This window comes from Scyliorhinus torazame, chromosome 20, assembly GCF_047496885.1.
Source record: "Scyliorhinus torazame isolate Kashiwa2021f chromosome 20, sScyTor2.1, whole genome shotgun sequence".
Classification (NCBI taxonomy): Eukaryota; Metazoa; Chordata; class Chondrichthyes; order Carcharhiniformes; family Scyliorhinidae; genus Scyliorhinus; species Scyliorhinus torazame.
Genome location: NC_092726.1, coordinates 17,935,552 through 17,963,228, shown reverse-complemented (window position 1 = coordinate 17,963,228; position 27,677 = coordinate 17,935,552). Strand labels below are relative to the sequence as shown.

General features: G+C 46.7%; 1 protein-coding gene across 1 annotated transcript in view; it reads left to right on the top strand.

The window, feature by feature from the left end:
- The first annotated feature begins 253 nt into the window (after positions 1–253).
- The window catches only part of LOC140396925 (zinc finger matrin-type protein 4-like), a 222,659-nt gene continuing 195,235 nt past the window's right edge, over positions 254–27,677 (top strand). The window contains exons 1-2 of the mRNA XM_072485858.1: positions 254–429; positions 24,324–24,428. Coding sequence (XP_072341959.1) covers positions 343–429; positions 24,324–24,428 — 192 coding nt within the window. The 5' untranslated portion in view covers positions 254–342. The remainder of the gene's footprint in view (positions 430–24,323; positions 24,429–27,677) is intronic.

The following is a 27,677-nucleotide window of genomic DNA, read 5'->3' as shown; positions in this document are numbered from 1 at the left end:
GGTAAACATGAGTCAAGATTAAAAAGAATAAAGAGAATAAGGACCTCTCATCTCCCTGCCTCTTGGAGCAATCAAGCAAGCGCCAACTCCAGCTGAGCAGCCTGGTTGCAAGGATGGCAGGCGGGAATGATTGACAGAGACTTAATCCAATCAGATTACAGGATCCTGGGATTGGTAGCCAATGGTGCGGCGGCAGGAGGCAGGGGCGGGTCTAAGGCGGGAGCTCCCATTGTATCCAGTCCAGCTCCTGAGCATCAAATGTTACAGCTACAGACAGAGGGTAAAAAAAAGATACGGTGATGATTTTATTCCCTGCTGTCATCTTGTGAATGTTTACCTCGAATGGCTTACAGTGTCTCTGTCAAACTACAGCATAATCTCTGTGTGGTTCCTTCTGGATATTACGGAGAGGCTAGCTTGGAATTGCAGGTAATTGTGAAGTGGGGTTTTCCTTGTTATAAAAAAAAAAATCAAGCATTGTAACTTTCTTTTATTCCTCTTGCAGTTTTCACCACCCAAAGGGGGTGAGATGCTAAAACTTGTCACACTTTCTGCAGCAAGAGTTGCCCTTTTTTTTTTTGCTGAAGTTTTTTTCTGCATTCTGCAAGGTAAAAATGAGGCAGCAGTGGGTTGCATTACAATGCCATATTGTGTACTGTTTTTGCTCATTGTGTCCTGTTTTCATACATGCAGATTGTTGCCATGGATTTTGAGGTGGCAGAGAAAAGAATTATGTGCTCTGTGGACTTTAGTGCACAAAATAGTCTTTCAGGGTTTGGACGGTTCATGGCATCAAAGGCTCACCTTTACTAAAATGTCCTTAATGTCAATGCTTCACGAACAGGATACTGCGACATATTTTTGGTAGAATTTTGAATGGCACAAATTAAGCATTGCAGGATTTGTGCTATGATTTGATATGACAAACAGGAGCTTAAGAGTGGCAAATCCAAACCAGCCTTTGCTGCATCAAAGAGAGCATGAAATGTAATACGTCTCCAGTGTCGATACCCAAATTTCCAAAACAGTGGCATGGCTTGTGATTTTAAACAAAATGACTATTCAGATTCTGTAAAGTGACACGAGAGAGAGCTGCCAGGGCATTAAGTTATTACAGAAGCAGTCAATCAGCACTAGCTGGCTGTGCCATATGCTGCCAGACATTTAAAATTTATGATCTTCTGAAACACAAAATAAACTTACTGTTCCAAATAATTTTGTTGTTAATAGGAAATATGGCATCGACAAAGAAGGTAAATAAATAGACATGAAAACATATTGAGAATAATGAGAATCTTATGATCGGTCATAAATATTTTTTGAAACTACACAGGTCAAGATCAGCAGAAAATATATTCCTTGCTACTGCATGCTGAAAAAAACCATGCTGATAATTGTATTATTTTATGAGGCAAGTATGATAAATGTAAGTTAATATTTAACAGCTGCTTTAAATTGGCCAAATATAAATGACCTCCCTTCAGAATCAACTAGAAATATTTATTATAGCCCCTAGCTATATCTTAGTTTGAAGAGTGGATTTGCTATTCATGGAGAAAAAGCGAGTACAGTATTTCTTCTCATCCGACAGCATTGGATGGCATTAGGCTTATGATTCCGGGGCACAAGGAAATCATGTTTTCAGAAGGCTCTGAAGACTTTTGTGGCTTTAGAAGTTACAGTTTTCTTTGCAGTTGAAGTCACTTTATTCTGGTGTGTGAAGCCTCTGAGCAATATGGTGGGACAAACCTGCTTTCAATCTTGGTTGGGTTATGAGGTGGAGATGCTTGGTGCAGGTGAAGCATTAAATCCCATCCAGGAGAAACGAAATGCAGAAGCAGGTGCTCTACCAGCACGGTAGCACAGTGGTAGCGCTATGGCTTCACAGCGCCAGGGTCCCAGGTTCGATTCCCGGCTGAGTCACTGTGTGGTGTATGCATGTTCTCCCCGTGTCTGTGTGGGTTTCCTCCGGGCGCTCCTGTGTCCTCACACAAGTCCCGAAAGATGTGCTATTCGGAGATTTAGACATTCTGAATTCTCCTTCTGTCTACCCGAATAGGTGCCGGAATGTGGCATCTCGGGGCTTTTCACAGTAACCTACCTCATTGCAGTGTTAATGTAAGCCTACTTGTGACAATAAAGACTATTATTATTATTTATTATGTTACCTGTTGATGCACGATCAATTACAATTAAAGGCGAGGTAGTAACATAACTGAAGGCTTTAATAGACTAGAACTGTTCCCCAGCAGCTTCGGTACAGAATGAGGACTGCTGGGACAGCACCGGTTCTTATACCCCGCCTGTCAGGGCGGAGCTACATACCAAACAGCCAATGGTAAACTCCTAGGTTTAACCAATGGTCTTCAGCTTCTCGGGTACTGCAATATCTGATAATACCACATGAAATGAAATGAAAATCGCTTATTGTCACGAGTAGGCTTCAAATGAAGGTACTGTGAAAGCCCCTAGTCGCCACATTCGGCGCCTGTTCGGGGAGGCTGGTACGGGAATTGTACTGCTGGCCTGCCTTGGTCTGTTTTCAAAGCCAGCAATTTAGCCTTGTGCTAAACCAGCCCCTGTTTTAAAAAAAAAAAAGTCCGGTGGGGGTGGTGGCCAGTGGTTACAATTGCATCTCACATGGTATGATCAGATATGGAGGTACCATGATACCTCCTTACAGGGTTGTCGAGAATATTTACAAGCGTGGAAGATATATACATTTAGTGTCCATTTATAGTTACATATGAAGCAATCAGTCGGTTGGGTGGCCTGGTCGTCCTCCTGGATCATCTGGTCTTCGGTGGTGATTCTGGTGGGGGTCCGGGCATCTGCGACTCCGGAAGCGTGGCTTCAGCCTCCATGGCAGCTTTGTCACCCCTAGATGCCGCTGGTGGGGTAAACGGTTGACACGAGAGGGGGGTGCCTGTAGGGGGCGTCGGTGGGTGGGAGGGCCTAGGCAGGAGCTGCAGGAGGACTGACCCACCTGTGAGGTGCTGTGGAGGGGGGGGGGGGGTAATGGTTCGGGTGCGCGTGGGGTTCCGGCGGGCGTCAGGTCCCGAAGGGAGACTATATCTTGCCGGCCGTCAGGGAACGCCACGTAGGCGTACTGGGGGTTAGCGTGCAACAGGTGGACCCTCTCGACCAACGGGTTCGACTTGTGCGCCCGCACGTGCTTCCAAAGCCGGATGGGTCCTTGTGTTGCTCGCCAGGTTGGGAGCGAGGTCCCGGAGGAGGACTTCCTGGGGAAGACTAGGAGACGTTCTTGAGGTGTCTGGTTGGTAGTTGTACAGAGCAGAGACCAGATGGCGTGGAGGGCCTCCGGGAGGACTTCTTGCCAGCGGGAGACTGGAAGATTCCTGGATCGTAGGGCCAGTAGAATGGTCTTCCAGACCGTTCCGTTCGCCCTCTCTACCTGCCCATTTCCCCGGGGGTTGCAACTGGTCATCCTGCTTGAGGCAATGCCCCTGTTGAGCAGGAATTGACGCAGTTCGTCGCTCATAAAGGAGGACCCCCTATCACTGTGTATGTACGCAGGGAAACCGAACAGTGTAAAGATACCCTGATGGGCCTTGATGACGGTGGTTGCGGTCATGTCGGGGCAGGGGATGGCGAATGGGAACCGGGAGTACTCGTCAATCACGTTCAGGAAGTACGTGTTGCGGTCGGTGGAGGGGAGGGGCCTTTGAAGTCCATGCTGAGGCGTTCAAAGGGACGGGAAGCCTTTATCGGGTGCGCGCTCTCGGGCCGGTAGAAGTGTGGTTTGCACTCCGCGCAGATTTGGCAGTCCCTGGTGACTGTCCTGAACTTCTCGATGGAGTAGGGCAGATTGCGGGTCTTAATGAAGTGGAAAAAACGAGTGAGTCCCGGATGGCAGAGGTCCTCGTGGAGGGCTCGGAGGCGGTCCACTTGTGCAGTGGCACATGTGCCACGGGACAGGGCATCAGGAGGCTCGTTTAGCTTCCCGGGACGATACAAGATTTCGTAGTTGTAGGTGGAGTGTTCTATCCTCCACCGCAAGATCTTGGTTTTTTTATATTGCCCCGCTGTGCATTATCGAACATGAACGCCACCGACCGTTGGTCAGTGAGGAGAGTGAATCTCCTGCCGGCCAGGTAATGCCTCCAATGTCGCACAGCTTCTACTATGGCTTTTTCGACCGAGGAATGGCGAATTTCAGAAGCATGGAGGGTACGGGAGAAGAAGGCCACGGGTCTGCCCGCTTGGTTGAGGGTGGCGGCCAGAGCTACGTCAGACACATCGCTCTCGACCTGGAAGGGGAGGGACTCGTCGATGGCGCGCATCATGGCCTTTGCAATGTCTGCTTTGATGCGGCTGAAGGCCTGGCGGGCGTCCGTCGACAGGGGAAGATTGTGGACTGGATTAGGGGTCGGGCTTTGTCTGCGTTGTTAGGGACACACTGGGCGTAAATAACTGAAAAACCCGAGGCAGCTCTTCAGGGCCTTGGGGCAGTGAGGGAGGGGGAACTCCATAAGGGGGCGCATGCGTTCAGGGTCGGGGATTTCGCACTATGTAGCCAAGGATGGATAGGCGGTCGGTGCTAAATCCTCATTTATCTTTTTTATACGTTAAGTTAAGGATTTTCACGGTCTGGAGAAATTTTCGGAGGTTGGTGTCGTGGTCCTGCTGGTCATGGCCGCAGATGGTGACGTTATCAAGATACGGGAACGTTGCGCGTAAGCCATACCGGTCAACCATTCGGTCCATCTCGAGTTGGAAGACCGAGACCCCTTTAGTGACACCAAAGGGAACCCTTAAAAATTGATAGAGCCGTCCATCTGCTTCGAAGGCAGTGTATTTACGGTCACTAGTACGGAGGGGTAGCTGATGGTAGGTGGACTTGAGATCCACCGTGGAAAAGACCTTGTATTGCACGATCCTGTTTACCAGGTCGGATATGGAAATGGAAATGGAAATCGCTTATTGTCACAAGTAGGCTTCAAGTGAAGTTACTGTGAAAAGCCCCTAGTCGCCACATTCCGGCGCCTGTTCGGGGAGGCTGGTACGGGAATTGAACCATGCTGCTGGCCTGCCTTGGTCTGCTTTCAAAGCCAGCGATTAAGCCCTGTGCTAAACAGCCCCTCAGGATATGCGGGGAAGAGGGTATGCATCCAGCTGCGTAAACCTGTTGATGGTCTGACTGTAGTCAATGACCATGCTATGTTTCTCCCCGGTCTTTACCACCACTTGAGCTCTACACGGACTGTTGCTAGCTTCAATGGCCCCTTCCCTCAGTAGCCTTTGGACCCCTGACCTGATGAAGGTCCGGTCCTGGGCACTGTACCGTCTGCTCCTGGTGGCGACGGGTTTGCAATCCGGGGTGAGGTTCGCAAACAGGGAAAGTGGGTCGACCTTAAGGGTCGCGAGGCCGCAGACAATAAGGGGGGGTATAGGGCTGCCGAATTTGAAGGTCAGGCTTTGAAAGTTACATTGGAAGTCCAACCCCAGGAGTGTAGCCGCGCAGAGGTGCGGCAGGACATAAAGGCGGAAATTGTTGAATTTCCTGTCTTGGACAGTGAGGTTTGCTAGGCAGAACCCTTTTATCTTCACCGAGTGTGACCCGGAGGCCAGGGAGATTCTTTGGTTTACAGGGTGGGGAACAAGTGAACAGCACCTTACCGTGTCGGGGTGTATTAAGCTTTCCGTGCTCCCAGAGTCGATCAGGCAGGACGTCTCATGGCCGTTGATGAAGACCGTCGTCGTTGCTGTTGCAAGTGTCCGTGGTCGATTTTGGTCCAGAGTCACCGAGGCCAGATGAAGTAGTTGCGGTTTTTGATCGGGCTGCGTGTAGTCGGCCGTGCTGGGGGCCTGGGGCCCCATCCAAGATGGCATCTCCCATGGGTCGCACATGGTGGTTGGGGATGGACAAAATGGCGGTGGTGATGGACAAAATGGCGGCTCCCATCCGTCCAGCGTGGTGTCCGAGGGGCTAGATGGCCGCGCCCGTGGGTCGCACGTGGCCCTAGGATAGGGGGGTGGTGGTGAGTGCTGGCCGCCTGGGGCCCGAAGGGAAGTTTGCTGCGGCGGTCCGGAGGGAAGGTTGCCGCGGCGGTCCGGAGTCGCTGGAGATCACGGCCACGGCTCGTGCCTGGCAGACCCCCACAAAATGGCCCTTCTTGCCGCACCCTTTGCAGGTGGAGGTGCGGGCCGGGCAGCGCTGGCAGGGGTGTTTCGCCTGCCCGCAGAAGAAACAGCGGGGCCCGACAGAGTTAGCAGGCTGTCTTACATTGCAGGCCTGCGGGGACACGGGGAAGGTCTGTGGGGCTGCCGCTGCGGGATGCCACGCAGCCCAGGGAGTCGCCGTGTGGTCGGACGCATAGGACTGCGCATTTCTGGAGGCAACGCCCATGGACCCTGCCAGGGCCTGTGCCTCTCTAAGTCCCAGGGTGTCTTTTTCTAAGAGTCTTTGGCGGATCTCTGAGGAGCTCATACCTGCTACGTCGGCATCCTGGATTAGGAGTTCCATGTGCTCGCTCCCCGAAACTTGCGGGCAGCCACAGTTTCTGCCCAGCACCAGTAGCACACGGTAGAACTCCTCCAATGATTCCCCGGGGCTTTGCTGTCTAGTTGCAAGCAGGTGATGTGCATAGACCTGATTTACAGGGTGGATATAATGTCCTTTTAACAGTTCGATCGCAGCATCGAAGTCCTCTGCCTACTCGATGAGGGTGTAGATCACAGGGCTTACCCTTGAGTGCAGGAGATGCAGTTTATGTTCTCCAGAAGGGGTGCCTCCGGCTGTCTCGAGGTAGCCTTTAAAGCACGCCAGCCAGTGCTTAAATATCGCCGCCGAGTTCTCCGCGTGGGGGCTGAGTTGTAGACACTCCGGCTTGATTCAGAGATCCATCCTTTCAGCTTAAGTGTAGTCTATTAAATTGATGCACGATCAATTACAATTAAAGACGAGGTTGTAACATAACTGAAGGCTTTAATAGACTAGACCTGTTCCCCAGCAGCTTCCGTACAGAATGAGGGCTGCTGGGACGGCACCGCTTCTTATACCCTGCCTGTCAGGGCGGAGCTGCATACCAAACAGCCAATGGTAAACTCCTAGGTTTAACCAATGGTCTTCAGCCTACACCTGATAATACCACACCCGTTAACACTTAATTCGGAAGCAGCATTGGCAGAATTAAACCTGGTCACTTGTTTGAGCCGCTGGGAATGGTACCAAGTGTGAGGCCTAAAGAGAGGAAGAAAAACAGCTGAAGAAAAAGGGGGTCAGAAGAAACTAAAATCAGTGGACTTGCAATACACAAGAGTGTTTAAAAATTCAATGAAGAAGCATTCATACAAAATGTGATTTCCTGGTTCATATTCAAGAGGAAGCATTTTTTTCCCAACACTCTCACTGTTCTTCAAGAACAGCAGAGAATGGAGAACATCATATGGTTTTATCTTCTGAGCAGATGAACATATGTTGTTATCTACCCAAAGAAATGTATTCCATTCTGTGCCCTCTGTATGTTTAAAGGAATGCTGATCAAATGTCTTCATATCTTGAAACTCCACTCTAGAACCTTTTCATTCCTGCTGGTCTCTTCCACTTACAAGCAGCATGGTTTTGAAATTTGAGATTGGCATTAGAAAATCATTACAGCCTCAAAAATACTTTCTGGCTCGAGGTGTCCAACTTCTCACCTAAAAATAAAATGGACTAGTGTAGAAGTGTGATTTTGGCTGGTTGGTGCATTCTGAAATATACTGGGTGAAATATTCTCTCACATGTTCCAGTGTGCAGACAATGAATAGCTCCTGACAAAATGTCACTTGCAAATGAACTCCAATTAGATAAGCATTAGTAAGCTTGCGCTGCATTATTTTAATAAATTTTTAAGTTGTTCTGTCAAGGCACAATACTGTCATTTCCAAGAATGAAATGAAATGAAAATCGCTTATTGTCACAAGTAGGCTTCAAATGAAGTTACTGTGAAAAGCCCCTAGTCGCCACATTCTGGCGCCTGTTCGGGGAGGCTGGTACGGGAATTGAACCGTGCTGCTGGCCTGCCTTGGTCTGCTTTAAAAGTTAGCGATTTAACCCTGTGCTAATGAATGAAGTGTCGAAACCTGTCCTCCGACTTCTCACAATACGATTCTGGCAATTTGCGGGTCCTGAAAGTAATCTTGTCATCCATTTGTCTCTTGGTTCCCCTGACTCTCAATCGGCATCTTCCGTGCAAGAACCCTGGGGATCGATCACATTCTGCAGCCAATGTGCAAAAATGATAGGCTGGGACTGCACATCAAGGTAATACCAGTGCATAATAGGCACAACAAAACCATGAATTTCAATTCAAATAGCATGGTCAGATTTGGGGAAAAATTTAAAGCAAATTTGTGTTTTGCACCTTACACTATGAAACTCTGCTGCCATACTATTGTGTTAACCTCTTTTTGATAAAATGGTGCTTCACAATAATACTATATTTAGTGCACACTTTTCATGTGGTCTTGAATACTTGATGCATTTATATGACCTTCCTTTCTTTGCTATTTTCAGGGAAACATTAACCCAATTAGGGATCGGCAATAAATGCTGACCTCGCCAGCAACGCCCTCATCGCTTAAAAGAATTTTCAAAAATTCTGTCCGCAAATTATTAAGTGTTCGTTCATTAGTATTTCACAATGTGAAGACAACCCAGCAGAGCACTAAGCCGTCACGGCTGGAAGATATCCAATTTGTTTTGTATGGCAAGTTACCTTACTTCAGTAAAGCCAGCAACTGAGATAGTACAGTTAGCCTGGGGTAAGGAGTTGTCCCTGCATAGTAATTTTCCTTCTTGTTGGGGAATTGTACATCTAGACACGAGATAAGAACAGGATTGAAGTTGGAATTTTGGCAACATAATTTGGCCACAGTTCCAGGAGATAGAACCTAGCTCGACCAATAAGTAAGGAATATCTATGGAGGAAGCTCGGGCAGAAAACCAGAAGTGGCAGGCTGGTCACAACCTGGACCTTGAGGCTGGAGGAGATTGTGGAGTGAGGATGCTGCAAGGCAATGGTGGGGGTGAAATTTGTTTCAAAGATGCTGCATTGGGGACAGAGAGTAAATGAGGGTCAACAGAAACAAGTTTTATAGATAACAAAATATTGCTAATATTAGGAGCAGAATTTTGGAAACATTGGAACTTGGATATTGTATAGTTTGGAATAGAGATGAATGGGGCAGGGGGAACAACATTTGACGGTTTTAATGTTGAGACTGTGCCAGTTAGGCAAAAATCAAAGAGTAGGGATATTGCATTTCAAGGTCAGTTTAGGGTCAAACAGAGCATCAAGATGCTCACTATTTCAACTGAACAAATGAAACATTGAGTCAAATATCCAGACTCAGTGGAATTGTACCTGAGGGCAGTGTCTTGAGTTGAGGTGGGCAGAAATTGGTATCAGTGCGGATCAGCATTGGTGTGATGACCTGGATTTCCTTGCTTTGGTTGCAAGTGGCTTAAGGCTGGAACTTTTGCTGGTACTTGTATTACTTGATTGACTTTCCTGATTTGGGTTTTAACACATCGCCATGACTCCCAGTGGCCTCTTCACTCACAAGAGGGAGTCTGGCAGTACCAGGGAGGAAAATGCTGTGCTGTTGCAGCACCTGAAACACAAAGTCCACTATTTAAAAGAAAAAACCTGCAAGACCTTCAAAGCAAGTGAAGTTAAATGGTGCCTCCGGGAGATCTGTCGGCAGTTGAGTGGATGACAAAGATAGCAAAAAGAAAGGATCTTTCCTCCTTACTCCCGAACCCCACTACAACCATCTCTGCTTCACCACACCAGGACCATCCAACGATGAATGAATTCACTGAAGGAAAACACAGGCCAGTGCCTTGAAAATAGCTCAAATTGCCTTCATCAAATTATAAAGCCAGAAAAAATAACTTAAAGGGGCATAACTGCATTCACACTGAGGCTCTGCTTGGGGGAGAAAAGCACATTTCAGCATTAACTGAGATATTGATAGAGTAAATAATGGGAAGTTTGGATCCAGTGGCAGAAAATCAGTAGCCACACTTAAGATAATTGGCAAAGACAAAGTAGTACTTTTTTAAAAAAGAGGGTTTTGTTTTTAGATCTTGAACCGACTGCCAAAAAGGGGGCTGGAAGCAACTTCCATTGTAACTTTCAAAATAGAATTGGTCTTTTAGTTGAAGGGTAACAATTATTGCAGGAAGATAGGGAGAGAAGAGGGGAGTAGGACTCATTGAAGAAATCATTTCAAGAGGTTGCACTGGCAAAATGTATTGATGATGTCCTCCTGTGCTGCAGGATTCTGTGGTTCTAGAACACTGCTGTATCAGCTCTGGATCTGGTTGTGTTATTGCTCTGCTTTTCAGGCAACAGTGAAACTTTCCTGCCTATCTCTCATTTTTTACCGAGCATATTACAGGAAGGATGTTGTTGCTCTGGAGTGGGTGCAGAGGAGGTTTACAAGAATGTTGCCAGGGCTAGAAAAGTGTAGCTGTGAGGAGAGATTGGATAGGTTGGGGTCATTTTCCTTGGATCAATCAAGGCTGAGTGGTGATTTAATTGAGGTGTAGAAAATTATGAGGGTATGAGATAGAGTGGACAGGACAACATTGTTTCCCTTGGTGGAGAATTCTAGAACCAGGGCACAAGTGACAGAAGGTGTTGAAAGAACCTTTTTATCCAGAGGATTGTGGGTAGTTGGTGGTGGAGGCGGAGACCCTAAACTTTTTAAAAAGTATTTGGACCTGCACCTTAAGTGCGCCAAGCTACAGGGCTATGGACCGGGTGCAGGAAGGTGCGATTAAAAAGGGCACCTGGGTATCCTTGTGCTGTCATGGACAAGATGGGCTGAATGGCCTCCTGTGCTGTAATTGTCCTATGACACATTGGAAAAATTTCAAGGCAAAGACCTGCAGGTAATGGAGAACCGCTCCAGGTCACTGAACATCCTAAATAGGCACTCTTTGGCATTCATCACTTCTGCAACAATACTATGTGCGTTTGCAGGCTTTTACAGATCAATTTGTGTTAAACAGGGACCTTTCTGTCAAGCAGTGGTGCTTAAAGTTAAAACTTTTCCATAACTTTTGACTTAGCAATTGCTGGATTAGATCTCTGCACAGCAGCAATGAATTTTCAGTTGATATAGGATAAGTGCTAAAACCTTGAGGAAAGACTGCGTTGCTTTCCGATGCACACCGTGCATTCAAATTTGATCAATCAAGGGTGATGTCATGTGAGGGTCCCTTTAAAAAAAAACGGGTGTTTTATCAAATGGCTGCAGTAATGTCATTGTGTGGGTGGAGCTGGGCTGTGATTTTGTCTTTTGTTTTCGTTTTGAGCTGGAAGCTGCTTTGTGGTTCTGCGTTTTTTTTTGGTTTCGTTTTCAATTGGGAGCTGCATTCAAACAAAGAAGGTGTACTTTGGTCTCTCTCGCTGCATGCTAAAGAATGTCTCCAGACCACTGGATAACTTCGAAGTAATACCTGTTTCTGTAAGGAATTCAAACCAACTATTTTGTAGGAAAAAAGGGTGTTTGGCTTGCGGATGTTGTTAGGAAAGTTATTAAGGGTTACCTATAGAGTACTGTATCTTTGGGGGGGGGGATTTGTGTTGGTAGTTGATAAAATATTTATTGTCTGTTTATAAAATGTTAACTGGATTCATAGAATAAACATTGTTTTGTTTAAAAATACTTAAGAACCCTGATGCATAACATCTGGAAAGTGGGCCCTTGTGCCCCTCATAAGCAAAATGTATCAAAGATTGTAGGTCAGGTGAACTCCATGATATACTTTGGTGTTCTCTAAACCTTGGCCCATAACAGTGACAACAGTCAATTATGTGGGTAGTTTTCTCCCCTGACCCCTTATAGGGTGCTGACAAGGCAGATGTAGATAGGGGGTGCGTTCAAACGGCCATGCTGCGCCCGAAACGCAGTGCACCACGGCGCAGCCTGGCCAATAGAAGCCGGGAGACTCTGCTCCCGAGATCTACTCGGCTCTCAGTTCCTTGCGAGATATAACGCAATCTCGTGAGACGTTGAGCATTTTGAGACTGAAATCAATTGATATCTGGAGACTAATGGCCTCAAGGGATATGGGGATAGGTGATCAAATTGAATGGCAGAGCAGACTCAACTGGTCAAAGCCGCTGCTATGTCTCCCAACAACTCGCCACCTCCAATTTCCTCCTGAATGTGCTGATCCCTTTTTGGTTGGAAATGTGCTGGGATACAGTTCCTCATGTTACCCTCAATGCTGGACTGAAGTCGTGACTGAAGACAGTTAAAGAACGTTTTCTATTTGTATAGCACACTTCCCAAAGTACTTTCCAGCCAATTAAGGATTTCCGAAATGCAGTCATTGTTGTAACACAGGAAACAGAACAATCAACTTGAGGAAACTCAAGTGCCCAGAATCAGGTGGGAAAAGGTGAATTGGCCATAAAATCTGTTTTTAAGATAATTGAGGGATAAATATTTGCCAGGACACCCGGGATAACTCCATGCTCTTCTTTGAAATGGTGCCTTTAGGGGTGGCACAGTGGTTTGCAGTGCTGCCTCGCAGCGCCAGGAACTTGTGTTCGATTCTATGTGGAGTTTGCGCTTTTCTCCCCGTGTCTGTGAGAGTTTCCTCCAGGTGTTCTGCTTTCCTCCCACAATCCGAAGATGTGCAAGTTAGATGGATTGGCCATGCTAAATTGCCCCTCAGTGTCAAAAAGGTTAGGTGGGGTTACGGGGATATGGCAGGGGAGTTGGCCGAGGTGAAGTGCTCATTCGGCAGGTCTGTGTCGACCCAATGGGCAAATGGCCTCCTTCTGCACTGTAGGGATTCTATGATTCTATCTCCACCGGAAGAGCAAATGGGGCTTTGGTTTAATGTCTCATCTGATAGGCGGCACCTTCAAGACATGACACAGGAACTCGATTAGTCACATGCGTTGCAATCAGGGGCTGATTTTCAATCCTCGCTGTTGCAGTCGAAGTAGCCAGTTGTGGCACTTTAGTTGTTTCCCCAGCCGAGATCAGTTAGCTCCATACAGACATGGACAATGAACCTGGAACCTTCCATCCTGAAGAGCTAAACCACACATGGTACAATTACTTTGCAAGCGGCCAGGCAAATTACGTTTCAGATCAAACCCTCGCAAGATTCTACTCTTCAAGTCCGTCTCTGTCAAATCAAAATGTTCTGAAACATTAATGAGCCACTTCCAACAAATTGGAAGAGTTTTTTTTTGGATTGGAGGGAAATGTGCAGGGCTAACCCCCAGGAGTTGTGATGGGATGAGAAAATGGGACTAGATACGTTTTGATAATTTAGACTTTGGTATACAGGACAGATGACACAAAATTCAGAAATGTTATCAGTGAGAGGAATAGGAACAGACTTCAGGAGGACATAGACTGGGTGAAATCCCCAAAAGCACGGGGATCAAATTTAATGCAGTGAAGTGATTCATGTTGGTGGGAAGAACAAGGAAAGGCAATACGAGTTAAATATTTCAATTTTAAAGAAAAGATACCTGAGGGTGTATGGGCATAAATTTTCCAAAGCGATGACAATCTGAGAAGGCTTTGCGGAGAAAGAAAAGCACCTGGGACCCATGACTTCACAAGTAGATGCATAAAGTACAAAAACATTGAATTTATGTCAAACCTTGTTAAAAATGATTAAGCCTCAGCTTGTGCATTTTGACCCAATCTGGGCAATACACTTGGAGGATGGTAAGACCTAAGAGTGCAGAGGTGATTTTGTCTGCTGTGAAAGTGCCACGTTTTAAGTTTCTCATGTATATTTATTTTCCCCCTTTTTCTTTTTTGAAAATAAATTTGGAGTACCTAATTAATTTTTTCCAATTAAGGGGTAATTTAGCGTGGCCAATCCACCTACCCTGCACATCTTTGGGTTGTGGGGTGAAACACACGCAAACACTGGGAGAATGTGCAAATTCCACACGGACAGTGACCCAGAGCCGGGATTGAACCTGGGACCTCGGCGCTTTGAGGCAGCTGTGCTAACCACTGTGTCACCGTGCTGCCCTTTTCCCCTTTTTCTGATAGATTGGTTCTTTGTCGCACTACCGTTCCCTGGATTCTAGCAGCCCTGTAATAACTCGCTAAAGCATCAGGTCCCAGACAAGACATTGTTTCAAATGGCTATTTTACCAGAGAGGGAGTTGACCCCAATTATTTTCCTATGCAGTTGGACTGTCCACTAAATATAGTGGACAGTCACCACCACTACTATGTTCGACACTCTGGGCAGCTGCAGTATGGTGTTGAGCTAAGCGCATAAAGTACGAAGGATGATTCCTGGGACTCTCTGCATCCATTTGGCTCAGAGTGGCTTGCAATATATTCTGTCACCGAGGCATTAATTCTGCTTCTTTAGTTATTCATCCACCTCTCGAGGGTGTTGATGACAAAACCAGCATTGATTGTGCATCCTTAATTGTCCATGTGAAGGTGATGGTGATGACACGCCTTGTTGAACCACTGCAGCCACCATGCACCGGTGTGGAGAGAGTGCATTTTGAAATGGTGGATGGGGTGCCGATCAAGTGGGAAGCTTTGTCTTAGATGTTGTCAAGAACCCTTGATTCTCTTACTGATTAAAATCTATCCATCTCAACCAGAAACATACTTCATGACCTAACGTCTCCAGCCCTCTGCGGGTAAAAACTCCCACAGATTCACTACCCTCTGAGAGAAGAAATCTCTCCTCATCTCTGTCTTAAATTGGTGACCTTACTCTGAGATTCTGCCCTGTGGTCCTAAAGTGTCCCACAAAGGAAAGCAACCCTAATGTCAAGCTAACGGTAAACCTGAACTGCATGGCATACAAAGTAAAATAGTCATTCTACATTTGAATCATCAGCCATAGAACGTTTAACAATCCACTGAATCACGTGAGCAGGATGAAGGGCGTCAACTCATCAGCTCTCATAGTGTAGCACTTGTCGAGCACTGCATTGGAGTGCCAATCTGGATTATGTGCTTAAGTCCCAAAAGCACTGATTGAAGACGCAATCTTTTGACTGTTGAGGTAAGAATGCCAACAGCTGAGGCAAGTTGGACCTTTGGGAGAAGCCTGGGATCAGGTCGAGAGCACTTGCATTTGAAATGAAAATGAAAATTGCTTATTGTCACAAGTCGGCTTCAAATGACGTTACTGTTAAAAGCCCCGAGTCGCCACATTCCGACGCCTGTTCGGGGAGGCTGGTACGGGAAAGAGCACCTTATTTCATCTTTGGAATGTTTCAAAGTCATTCATAGCCAATTAATTACATTTAAAAAATTCAGTCATTGAAGACCAATTTGCAGGTCGCAATTTCCGACAAACCAGTCACAAGTGTGATATTTGGGAAAGTTTATAAACATAAAGCAGTACGCTTCAGACAATGTGAAAACCTAGTTAGGGTGCAAGGAGGCCATTAAATTGAAGAATTGATGCCAAGAACATTTCAGTTCTACAGGTCTCTCGGGGAATAGTGGAATGGCAGTCACTTATCTCAGTAAATACTGTTTCTTCGAATTCAGTGACCTTCAGCTTCCTCTTTCGAAAATATAAATTTTCCTCATTGATTCAGCACTGTCTTGTATGATCGTCCGCTATGTCCTGGGCACAACACATTTACACAGCACCTTTCACATCTTTGGAAAGTCCCAAACATCCAGTGAAGTAATTTTGGAGTGTGGTCACTGTTGCAGTGCAGGAAATATGGCAGCCAATTTGCACACAGCTAGCTCCCACAAGGAGCTATGAGATAATGATCAGATGATCTATTTATCTGGGTTAATAATCCATTGAGGGAGAGAATCTGTCCAGGATGCCAAGACCCCACTCTTTATCAAAGTAGTGGAATGGGATTAGCCAATAGTAGTGTAATGGGATTTTTTTTTTAACATCCAGTTGAGAGGCAGACAGGGCAATGGTTCATGTGAAAGACAGCACCTCCAACAATGCAGCACTCCCCCAGTCTTGCATTGGAATGCCAGCCGATATTTTTGTCCTCCAGTTTGGACAGATTTGAACCCATAAACTTGTGGTTCAGCAGCAGAGTGTTACTCACTTGAGTGACAAATGTCACAAAAGGTCATAACCAGGCAGCAGAGAGAGAGGGCCACATTTAACCTTCTGAGTAATCAGACCTTAATAAATACAGCATACAACTATATATTTGTGTACTACAAGACTAGTGCTTCTGTTCAGTAACTTGGAGCCCTTGTTGGAGGTCCAGGAATAGATGGATGAAGAGAACTTCAAGTTCAGTCGTGGTTGTAAACCCTGCAACGCGTCAGGCTGACACATGAAGAACAACCATTTGAAGTAGGCAGCAGATGGCAGATAGTGCCTGTTATTAAGAAAAATCACATCTCAAGCCAGCAAAATGGTGATTTGGAAAGAAAATGCATGAAAGAAAAAACAATGATTCTTAATTGTTTAATCCAGCTGTATAATTAAAGAAACAGACATCAGGTGCACAGCATGGAAATGCAGGTTCTTTGATTTAGATTGTCATGAGAATAGAAATGTTTGGCTGCTCATGGGCGCGATTCTCCGCTCCCGCGACTAAGTGCCCATGCCGTCGTGAACGCCGTCGAGTTTCACAATCGCGATCGATTCAGGACGCGAAAATGGGCTAGGAGCGGGGCCGCGAGGAACTCGTGGGGGGGGGGGTGGCACGAAAGCAGCGTCATAAGCACGCGACGCCCAAATGATGCGACGCTGCGCCATAAATGGCACGATCCGTGCACGGGAGGACCCACAAAGAGGCGAAGGAGGAGAGATGGCTGAGCCCCGACGAGCCGCACCGAGGTTCCGGGACACGGACCTGGACACCCTCCTCGATGTGGTTGAAAAGCGAAGGGCCACCCTCTGCCCAAGACGTGGGCATCGCCAGCCGTCCAGCAGGGTGAGGCGCGGTTGCCGTGAAGTTGGCACTGCTGTGGGGCACACTCCCCAGTCCGGGAAGCAGTGTAGGAAGAAGCAGCACAACCTCACTCGGACTGGCAGGGTAAGTGCCATGAGGGTGCCCCCAGATCACAACCCCCCCCCTCGACCCACATGAGCACCGGGACACCCCCTGGAGAGATGCTATGGCGTGGCTCCAACGGTCTCCTCATCCAGCATTAATATTGCCTATATCTGCACGCCCTGATGATACCCGCCTAATTGTGATGCTTTATCCAAGCCCCCCCCCGCTCCCGGGACAAGACAGCTCACAACCAACGTGAGCGTATGACAGCCAGAGGGGGTTCTCCAGTGCTGCACCCCCTAAACGTTCACGAGCAGAGGGCCCTGGACCTCGCTGGGGGATCCGCCAACCGGGAGGTCGCGACATGCCAGGTCGGAGGTGCAGAAGCAAGTGAGATAACCCTGCATGTCCTCAACCCCCTCCCCCCCCCAAACCCGTCATTGCCCCCTCAGACTCTGGCCACTGCACCCCCCACCCCACACACACACTGCCCTCACCACCACCATACACCCGGCCCAGCGTGTCTAACGAACCCCGTATCATTGTGTTTCCCAGGGCCAGCCGCCGAACGTTCAAGGTCGTCTCGGCCAGGACACAGCCGACCATCTCCAACCTCAAGCGCACCCAGGGACGCACGCCAGAGGATGGCAGTCGGTCGGACAGGAGGGCGATCCTCTCAGTATTGGACGCTGGACGGGGATGCACATACGACGGAGAGACAATACAGAGGGGCACAGGACGGACCGTGACAATGACGCACAGAGAACGGCCACACAGTCCACGGAATCACCTGGAGGGCAACATGACATGGGCTGCATGCACCTTGCGCTGGGCCGTGAGGGGGACCAGTACACACCAGACTTCCTAACGGACGATGACCTCGAGCTAGCGGCACTGCTGTCTCACACACCATCCACCATCGCAGAGACATTCCCCTCGGTTGGGCAGATAAGTGATGAGGCTCCCGGGTCATGGTCTGGTGTGCACCACACAGCCAAGCCGGTACAGCAGGTGGAGTTTGGAACAGCCGAGGGGCTGGACGGTCGGAGGGCAGCCCAGGTGTCGGTGGGGTCACGCCGTTGGGACTTCGGCCCATCCGGGCCAGAGAATAGCGGGGGTAGCGGAGAATCACCATTTTGGGTGTTTCGGGCGATTCTCCGGCCTGCGCCGTGCAGAACTCGACGAGGCCGATCTCGCTGCTTGGATGAATCGCAGGAGGGTGACGGACCGGTGTCACGTGGAAAAATGGTGCGCCAGGCGATTCTCCCAACCGGCGCGGCATCGGAGAATCGCGCCCCATGTTACTACAGTGTGGGTGGAGCTGAGCTCTGGTTCTGTTTTTTAGTTTCACTTTGAGAAAAGCTTGGGTGTGTCTGTATCTTTTTGGTTTCATGTTTCAGTGTTGCAGCTGAAGTCCGATAAAGCAGCTGTACTGTTGAGCTCTCTGCCATGAAAGACTATCTCTGGATCATTTGGTGAATTCAGAATTATAAATGTTCTCAATTGTGAATGTAAACCCTGATGTGCTTCTGTTTAAATGTTTGTTAAGTCTTCTGGGTGTTAAAAGGACAGCTTACAGATTACTTAGTGTTGTCTTCTTTGGGGGGTGTATTTGATTTACTGGTTGCTGGGATGTTCACTGTTTGTTTTAGAAAGGTTAACTTGAGTTCATAGAATAAACATTGTTTTGCTTTTGATTTGTGCTGTACCAAACCTGTAGAGTGGGCCTTGTGCTCCCCATACCACAATCTGTTAAAAGTTGTGGGTCAGGTAAACTCCATGATACACTTTGGAATTCTCTAAACCTGGCCCATAACACGATGGAATTAATTCATTACAGCATGCTGAATAAGGTTGAGTGTTTACTCAGGGGCTACTTTTGCTTTTCTGGGGCTCATTTTTTATTCACACTCATTTCTTTATTAGGTGTTGCAGTCACATTTTACCTTCTGTCTTCATTTTCGAGCGTTTTGTTTCTTTTGATCGACTGGACAGCACAATTACCAAGAATATATCACAGCTTATCCAATGTCAAGCTAAGGATTAATCAGGCCAAAAGAATGTGCTAATCTTGTGTCAATGCCAGATTTAAAAACTTAGCTTGCAAAGAAACACCTTTATTCAGCAATACGTATGGCAATAGTGGTTCTTGACCTGTACAGACACAATGGGCTGAAGGGTCTTTTCTATGCTGTAGACCGCTCTGACTCTATGTAAAACGTGGCTCTTAATTTACAGCAGCAAAATAAGTATTGAAAAACAAAGTTAAATAATTTGTAACAGCTGAAACTTAAAGCAACGCAAAGTCTGCTGAAATACCTGTGAAATGAAACCTTGTGAATTGCAGTGACCTGGAAATCCAATTTCACTGGCATTCACCGAAGTATAAAGCAATTCAGTTCAAGTCTCCATGGGTTTTGGCAAGTCTCAGTAGTTCAGGTTGATCTTACAGCTCATTAGTTTCTTCGGATCCCTGAATTATGAGTCGTGCTGTTTTTCAGTGGGCACTAGATTGAATGTGTCCATATGACATGGTGTGTACACATGATCCAACCTTCATGCGTATGCTGTTGAGACAAGTCCACTTCTCTGCCACCATCCTTAACTTTCATTCTCATGTACATGTCAGATTTCTTAGCCAGCATCAAGTACGGGAAACAAACTAGAGATATTCCTAAAAGAAGCGAAGAGTGAACCAGCAGCAGTTTTGATGTAGAGATGCCGGCGTTGGACTGGGGTGAGCTCAGTAAGAAGTTTTACAACACCAGGTTAAAGTCCAACAGGTTTGTTTCGATGTCACTAGCTTTCGGAGCGCTGCTCCTTCCTCAGGTGAATGAAGAGGTATGTTCCAGAAACATATATATAGACAGATTCAAAGATGCCAGACAATGCTTGGAATGCGAGCATTAGCAGGTGATTAAATCTTTACAGATCCAGAGATGGGGTAACCCCAGGTTAAAGGGGTGTGAATTGTGTCAAGCCAGGACAGTTGGTAGGATTTTGCAGGGCAGATGGTGGGGGATGAATGTAATGCGACATGAATCCCAGGTCCCGTTTGAGGCCGCACTCATGTGTGCGGAACTTGGCTCTAAGCTTCTGCTCGGCGATTCTGCGTTGTCGCGCGTCAAGGCTGCAAACTACTCAGCCTTCAGAACAGTGACCACGACACCACACAACCCTGCCATGGCAATCTCTGCAAGACGTGCCAGATCATCGACATGGATACCACCATTACACGTGAGAACACCACCCACCAGGTACGCGGTACATACTCGTGCGACTCGGCCAACGTTGTCTACCTCATACGCTGCAGGAAAGGATGTCCCGAAGCGTGGTACATTGGCGAAACCATGCAGACGCTGCGACAACGAATGAACGTACATCGCGCAACAATCACCAGGCAGGAATGTTCCCTTCCAGTCGGGGAACACTTCAGCAGTCAATGGCATTCAGCCTCTGATCTCCGGGTAAGCATTCTCCAAGGCGGCCTTCAGTACGCGCGACAACGCAGAATCGCCGAGCAGAAACTTATAGCCACGTTCCGCACACATGAGTGCGGCCTCAACCGGGACCTGGGATTCATGTTGCATTACATTCATCCCCCACCATCTGGCCTGCAAAATCCTACCAACTGTCCTGGCTTGACACAATTCACACCTCTTTAACCTGGGGTTACCCCATCTCTGGATCTGTAAAGATTTAATCACCTGCTAATGCTCGCATTCCAAGCATTGTCTGGCATCTTTGAATCTGTCTTTATATATGTTTCTGGAACATACCTCTTCCTTCACCTGAGGAAGGAGCAGCGCTCCGAAAGCTAGTGACATCGAAACAAACCTGTTGGACTTTAACCTGGTGTTGTAAAACTTCTTACAGCAGCAGTTTGTCAGTGCAGAAAAATTAAAGTGGATTTAAACCTTGTTTTGAGACATATCAAGGGTCAAAATTCCAAAAGGCAACCAAGTGGCAGATGGGCGAATGGGATCAGTGGATTATCTCTTTCAGTGAGAAGTACCAATGGACAACTAACTGTGAGGTTCTGTTATTTTCTCTGTCCGATTTGCACTAAGTTAACATCATCAATCAAGGCCAAGCTATTTGTTTTCCAACTTTTCGGTGTATCCACAGATCTGCTGAAGAGAATGATGCACAACGTCAGCATCTTCTTGCACCTTGAGCTGAACGTCAAACCTCATAATCCTTTACCAAGGGCTGAATTCCATTTCTGCAATGTTACCGAAACTCACTTTGAAAACATTTTTGAACAGGTTTGCCATCTCCTGATTGGACTTGCCAGGGTCCTCACTGCTGTCTCGTTCCTGTACTGCGTCCCAGATAAGCTTCAACTTTTCTAAAGCACCAACTCCCCACGTTTCACCCTGCATTCGGCCCTTCTCCCTGATTAATTTGGTAGATGCTAATTTCCATTGACTCCCAGTCCCCCAAACAGACCAAAGTGAAATGCTCACTGTTTAGCTCACTGGGCTAAATCGCTGGCTTTTAAAGCAGACCAAGGCAGGCCAGCAGCACGGTTCAATTCCCGTACCAGCTACCCCGAACAGGTGCCGGAATGTGGCGACTAGGGGCTTTTCACCGTAACTTCATTGAAGCCTACTCGTGACAATAAGCGATTTTCATTTCATTTCATCTTTCTTCATGGCCTTTCCTAACATTGTCATCAAAATCACTACCATTCATAGATCTCCATGTCATCTTTTTTTCTTTACTCTTTTGTGTTATTTGCATCATTTGACACAGCAGGACCTTAAAAAAAAAACAATGCGCTCCTAGGTCCTGCTAGAACACACCCCACACCCTACAAACTGACAACAGCCCCGCCTCTCGATGGCACACCTCCGGGTTGACTATGAACATCACCAGTCACAATCTGGTAAGTGACCAGAGTGTGAACTCCCAGGTTTTGAACCTTCCACAGAAAACCCCCAGTCACTTGAGGATTGGCCAGGGGAAGATGTGGTCACTTGTTGCACAAGTGGAACACAATGAGGAGGTGATTGTCCAAGTCAAGTCATCATCCATCTACTGGACTTTGGCCCTGAGAGATTCATTCCCGGTCACATGACAACCATTCACAGCTGAAGCCATTGAATAGATTGTGAGCCTCAACATTAAACTGTAACTGTTTCTCAAAAATGCATCATTGCACCCCATTGCCCCTTCTTTCCCCACTCCTCCACCATCTGAACCACTCCTTCACCATCTGAACCCAAGCCCTTCTTACCTCACTTCGCTGTGCCACCTGTTTTTCAACCTTCAAAACTTTCCTCACAGACTCCCTCTTTGGCCATTCACCTATTGGCCTGTCACCATGGAGCCTGAAGCTACTCCCGTGAGTTGGGATGTTTAATGTATTAAAGGAATTACGTAAATGCAAATATTTGTTGTGCTAAAATTGCAGAAAACTCAACAAATTCATTACATAAGTCGTGAAAATAAATTATGGAAATTTAAGTTGGAATCTTAGCACCTAACAGATGAACCTTTTAGTATCTGTATTATATGTGCAGGTGAGGAGGAAGATCTGGACAAGTTTATTTTAGCAAAAGTCACAACATGTTTTAAATGAATGCCATTATAACCTTCGTACAGAAGTTTTAACCAGGTAGTATGTTTGTCGATAGGTTAAAAACATCGGACAACTACATGTGTTGCTCTGCCTTAATAACATTTCATATCAGAATAACATCTGACTGAAAGATGACTGTGAAATGTTTTGTATGATTTGTGGCAATATATCTGATTCACGGAAGAGTGTGTCATAGGATCATAAAATGATCAATGAAGAAGGGGGCCAGATAGTTCATCATGCTTGTGCCAGGTCTGTGAAAGAGCTGTCCAATTTGCTCCACTCCTGTTTTAGTTGTGTGTTTAAAAAATAGAAAGGAAGATCGTGTATTTATCTTGATCTCAGCATATCTCAAAGCATTTTACAGCCAAGGAATTACTTGTGAGGTGTATTCACTGTTGTACCCTCCCAAGCTCGACTGAAGTGTCAACTTGGATGATGTTTCTCGGGGAATTGTAGGATATTGGGGGGAGGTGGGGGGAAGGCAGGAATGTGGAGTTAAGGTATAAGATCAGACATGGTGGTTTTGAATGGTGGAGCAGGCTTAAGGAGCCGTATGGTCTACTTCTCCTATTTCAAACGTTCTTTTCTACGCACTGGGTCTTTAATTTAGAAGCTCATGGCTCTGAGATGGGAATACTATCATTGAGTCATGGCTGACACAGTCGCAAGTGCAAATTGCAGATGGCTTATCAATAGGTGGGCTTAAAATAATAAGACTAAACCTGAATGCAGGACTATAATACAGGGCACCAGCAAGATTGTGAAAGAGCAGGAGGAAAATGTCAGGAAGGAATGTAGGGTTTTAAAAAGCCTGAAGATGGTAGGAGGAAAGCAAAGGTGTCTTGTCATTTTGCAATGTAATATTAGTGGGTAGTGTTGCCATTGGATGATATCATCAGCTGCCCATTGTACCTCTCTCCAAATTTTAAGTTCAACTGAAAATGGAGGGATGCATCAATGATGTCTGATCTGATGTTATCCATTTTGCACTTTTAAAAAAAAAAGTCACAATTACCTGTTTTAAAATAGGAGATGCTGTCAGAGGTCTTGATTTCAATAGCGTTAGGGTGCAACAAGAAAGGCTTTGTAGAGCAGTATATATGCAATGCTGAAGGAACAAAAAGCAAGGCCAGTTCATAGGAGCACTGATCATCCCCGGTTCGATTCCTGGCTTGGGTCATTGTCTGTGTAGAGTCTGCACATTCTCCCCATGTGTGCGTGGGTTTCCTCCAGGTCCTCCGGTTTCCTCCCTTACTGGGTTATGGGCATAGGGTGGAGGCATGGGCTTAAGTCGGGTGCTCTTTCCAAGACTCGATGGGCCGAATGGCCTCCTTCTGCACTGTAAATTCTATGATCAGTGATCGTGTAAAATCAGTGTAGTGCAGGGGTGGCTCGGTGGCACAGCGCCAGGGACCCGGATTCGATTCCGACCTTGAGTAACTGTGTGTAGTTTGTACATTCTCCCTGTGTCCTCCCTGTGACTGTGTAGGTTTCCTCCTACAGTTCAAAGATATGCGGGTTAGGTGGATTGGCCATGATAAATGGCGGAGCAGACTCGATGGCCCCTTGGGGTGGGGTTACAGGAATAGGGCGGGGGATTGGGCCTAGCTAGAGTGGTCTTTCAAAGGGTGGGTGCAGACTCAATGGGCCGAAAGGTCTGCTTCTGCCCTTTAAGGATTCTATGAAATATTGCTTGAGGTTACACGCCCCTTGATCCTTTGTCTGATGTGTTTGTCTCATTTATTTTTTTCCATTAGATGAAGTCTGCCGGAACTGTTGATCAGAATTTATTTACTGACACCTACTGTAAGGTATGCAGTGCCCAGCTGATCTCAGAGTCTCAGAGAGTGGCACATTATGAGGTAAGATGTCAGCTGTTTACTTAAAAATATACATTTCATCTCAAGATCACCTTTTCTCAACGAATTATATTCAGCCAAGAAACTTCAGAGGAAGTTGAAAACATTGAGTGCTTTTGGATTTTATCATTTCTGCTGAAAAACACAGAAACAGAGAAAGTAGGAGCAGGAGAAGGCCATTTAGCCCTCTGAGCCTGCTCTGTCATTCAACATGGCTGATACTTTATCTCAACACCATTCCATAAGACATAGGAGCAGAATTAGGCCACTCGGCCCATCAAGTCTGCTTCGCCATTCAATCATGGCTGATAGTTTTCTCATCCCCAATCTCCTGCCTTCTCCCCATAGCCCCTGATACCCTTATTAATCATGAAACTATCTGTATCTGTCTTAAAGACACTCAGTGATTTGGCCTCCACAGTATTCTGTGGCAAAGAGTTCCACAGATTCACCACCCTCTGGCTGAAGAAATTCCTCCACATCTCTGTTCCAAAGATTGTCCCTTTAGTCTGAGATTGTGTCCTCTGCTTCTAGTTTTTCCTACAAGTGGAAACATCCTCTCCACGCCCACTCAATATCCTGTAAGTTTCAACGAGATCCCCCCTCATCCTTCTAAACTCCAAAGAGTACAGACCAAGTGTCATTCCATGGCATGATGGCACAGTGGTTAGCACTGCTGCCTCACAGCGCCAGGGACCCAGTTTGATTCCGGCCTTGGGTGACTGTGTCACGTTTATACATTTTCCCCGTGTCTGCGTGGGTTTTCTCTGGGTGCTCCAGTTTCCTCTCATAGTCCAAAGATCTGCAGGTTAGGTGGATTGGCCATGCTAAATTGCCCCTTAGTGTCCAAAAGATTAGGTGCGGTTATGGAGTGGGGGAGTCGGGGTAGGTGGGATACTCTGGGGTCGGTGCAGACCTGATGGCTGAATGGCCGCCTTCTGCACTGTAGGGAATATAGGATTCTGTGCTCTCCCCATACGACGTGACACCTTTTAGAGTCTAGAAATATAGCTTTTTCCTTCTTAAACATATTGGCCTTCATAGCCTGCCATGGTAGAGACTGCCACAGGTTCACCACCTCCTGGGATAAGCAGTTTCTCCTCGTCTCAGTCCCAAATGGCCTATCCTGTATCGTGAGACTGTAACTACTTGTTCCAGAGCAAACCCCCCCCCCCCCCCCCCCCCGGCTTCCCTGAGCCAGAGAAAACAACATTCCAGCATCCTGCTATCCCAGGAATCAGCCTGGTGAACCTTCGTTGCATTCCCCCTTAGGCAAATATCGCCTTTCTCGGGTAAGGAGACCAAATCTGCCCACAATACTCCAGCTGTGGTCTCACCAAGGCCCTGTACAGGTGTAATTAGACATCCTTGCTGCTGTACTCTAGTCCTCTTGCAATGAAGGCCAACATACCATTTGTTTTCTTAATTGTCTGCTGTACTTGCATGATTGCTTCCAGTGATTGATTCACAAGGCCCAGGTCTCTTTGTATGTCAACGTTTCCCAGCCTCATTTCCCAGCCTATCAACATTTAAATAATGCTCTGCCATTCTGTTTCTCTTTTGGTTCCATTAATTTCTCCCACACTGTTTTTCTACTAATACTAATTTACTTCCATTCCTCCTTTTCACTATGATGTGGAGATGCCGGCGTTGGACTGGGGTGAGCACAGTAAGAAGTCTTACAACACCAGGTTAAAGTCCAACAGGTTTGTTTCGATGTCACTAGCTTTCGGAGCGCTGCTCCTTCCTCAGGTGAATGAAGAGGTCTGTTCCAGAAACACATATATAGACAAATTCAAAGATGCCAAACAATGCTTGGAATGCGAGCATTAGCAGGTGATTAAATCTTTACAGATCCAGAGATGGGGTAACCCCAGGTTAAAGAGGTGTGAATTGTACCAAGCCAGGACAGTTGGTAGGATTTCGCAGGCCAGATGGTGGGGGATGAATGTAATGCGACATGAATCCCAGGTCCCGGTTGAGGCCGCACTCATGTGTGCGGAACTTGGCTATAAGTTTCTGCTCGGCGATTCTGCGTTGTCGCGGGTCCTGAAGGCCGCCTTGGAGAACGCTTACCCGGAGATCAGAGGCTGAATGCCCTTGACTGCTGAAGTGTTCCCCGACTGGAAGGGAACATTCCTGCCTGGTGATTGTTGCGCGATGTCCGTTCATTCGTTGTCGCAGCGTCTGCATGGTCTTGCCAATGTACCACGCTTCGGGACATCCTTTCCTGCAGCGTATGAGGTAGACAACGTTGGCCGAGTCGCACGAGTATGTACCGCGTACCTGGTGGGTGGTGTTCTCACGTGTAATGGTGGTATCCATGTCGATGATCTGGCACGTCTTGCAGAGATTGCCATGACAGGGTTGTGTGGTGTCGTGGTCGCTGTTCTGAAGACTGGGTAGTTTGCTGGGTAGCGCTCCGAAAGCTAGTGACATCGAAACAAACCTGTTGGACTTTAACCTGGTGTTGTAAGACTTCGTACTGTCCTTTTCACTAGTCCCATTATTTCTTCGCATTTCTGGGAAGTTACTTGTGTCTTCCTCTGTGAAGACAGAACTAAATTAGTTGTTTAATTATCCTGCCATTTCCTTGTTTTCCATTATAAATTCTCCCATTTTTGACTGTAAGTGACCAATGTTAATCTTCAGTAATCTTTTTACACACTGGTAGAAGCTTTTACAGTCGCTTTTATGTTCCTTGCAAGTTTACTCTTGTAATCTATTTTTCCCCTCTTGATCAATCTCTTCGTCCTCCTTTGCTGAATTCTAAACTGCTCCCAATCCTCAGGCTTGCTACTTTTCTGGCAACTTTATATGGCCCCTTTTTAGATTGAATGTGATCCTTGGTTGGGCTGCTTCTTGTGTTTTTGCGTCAAAAAGGAATATATAATTGCAATGCCTGCATTTGTACATCAAATATTAGCCATTGCCTAGCCACCATCATGCCTTTTTTAATGAAGTTTAGCCATCTATCTTAGCCAATTCACGCTTCATACAGTCATAGTTTCCTTTGTTTAAATTTAGGAACCGAATATCAGATTGGACTGTTTCATACTATTGAATCCAGGATAGCATAATTGGTTCCTGGACAGACCAATCTAAAAAAAATCTCCGATGCACTCCAGGAATTCATCCACCACAGTATATTGCTAATTTTGTTTGTCCAATCTGCATGTAGATTAAAGCTGCCCATGATTACTGTTGCACCTTTGTTACACACATCTCTAATTTTCTATTGAATGCCATTCC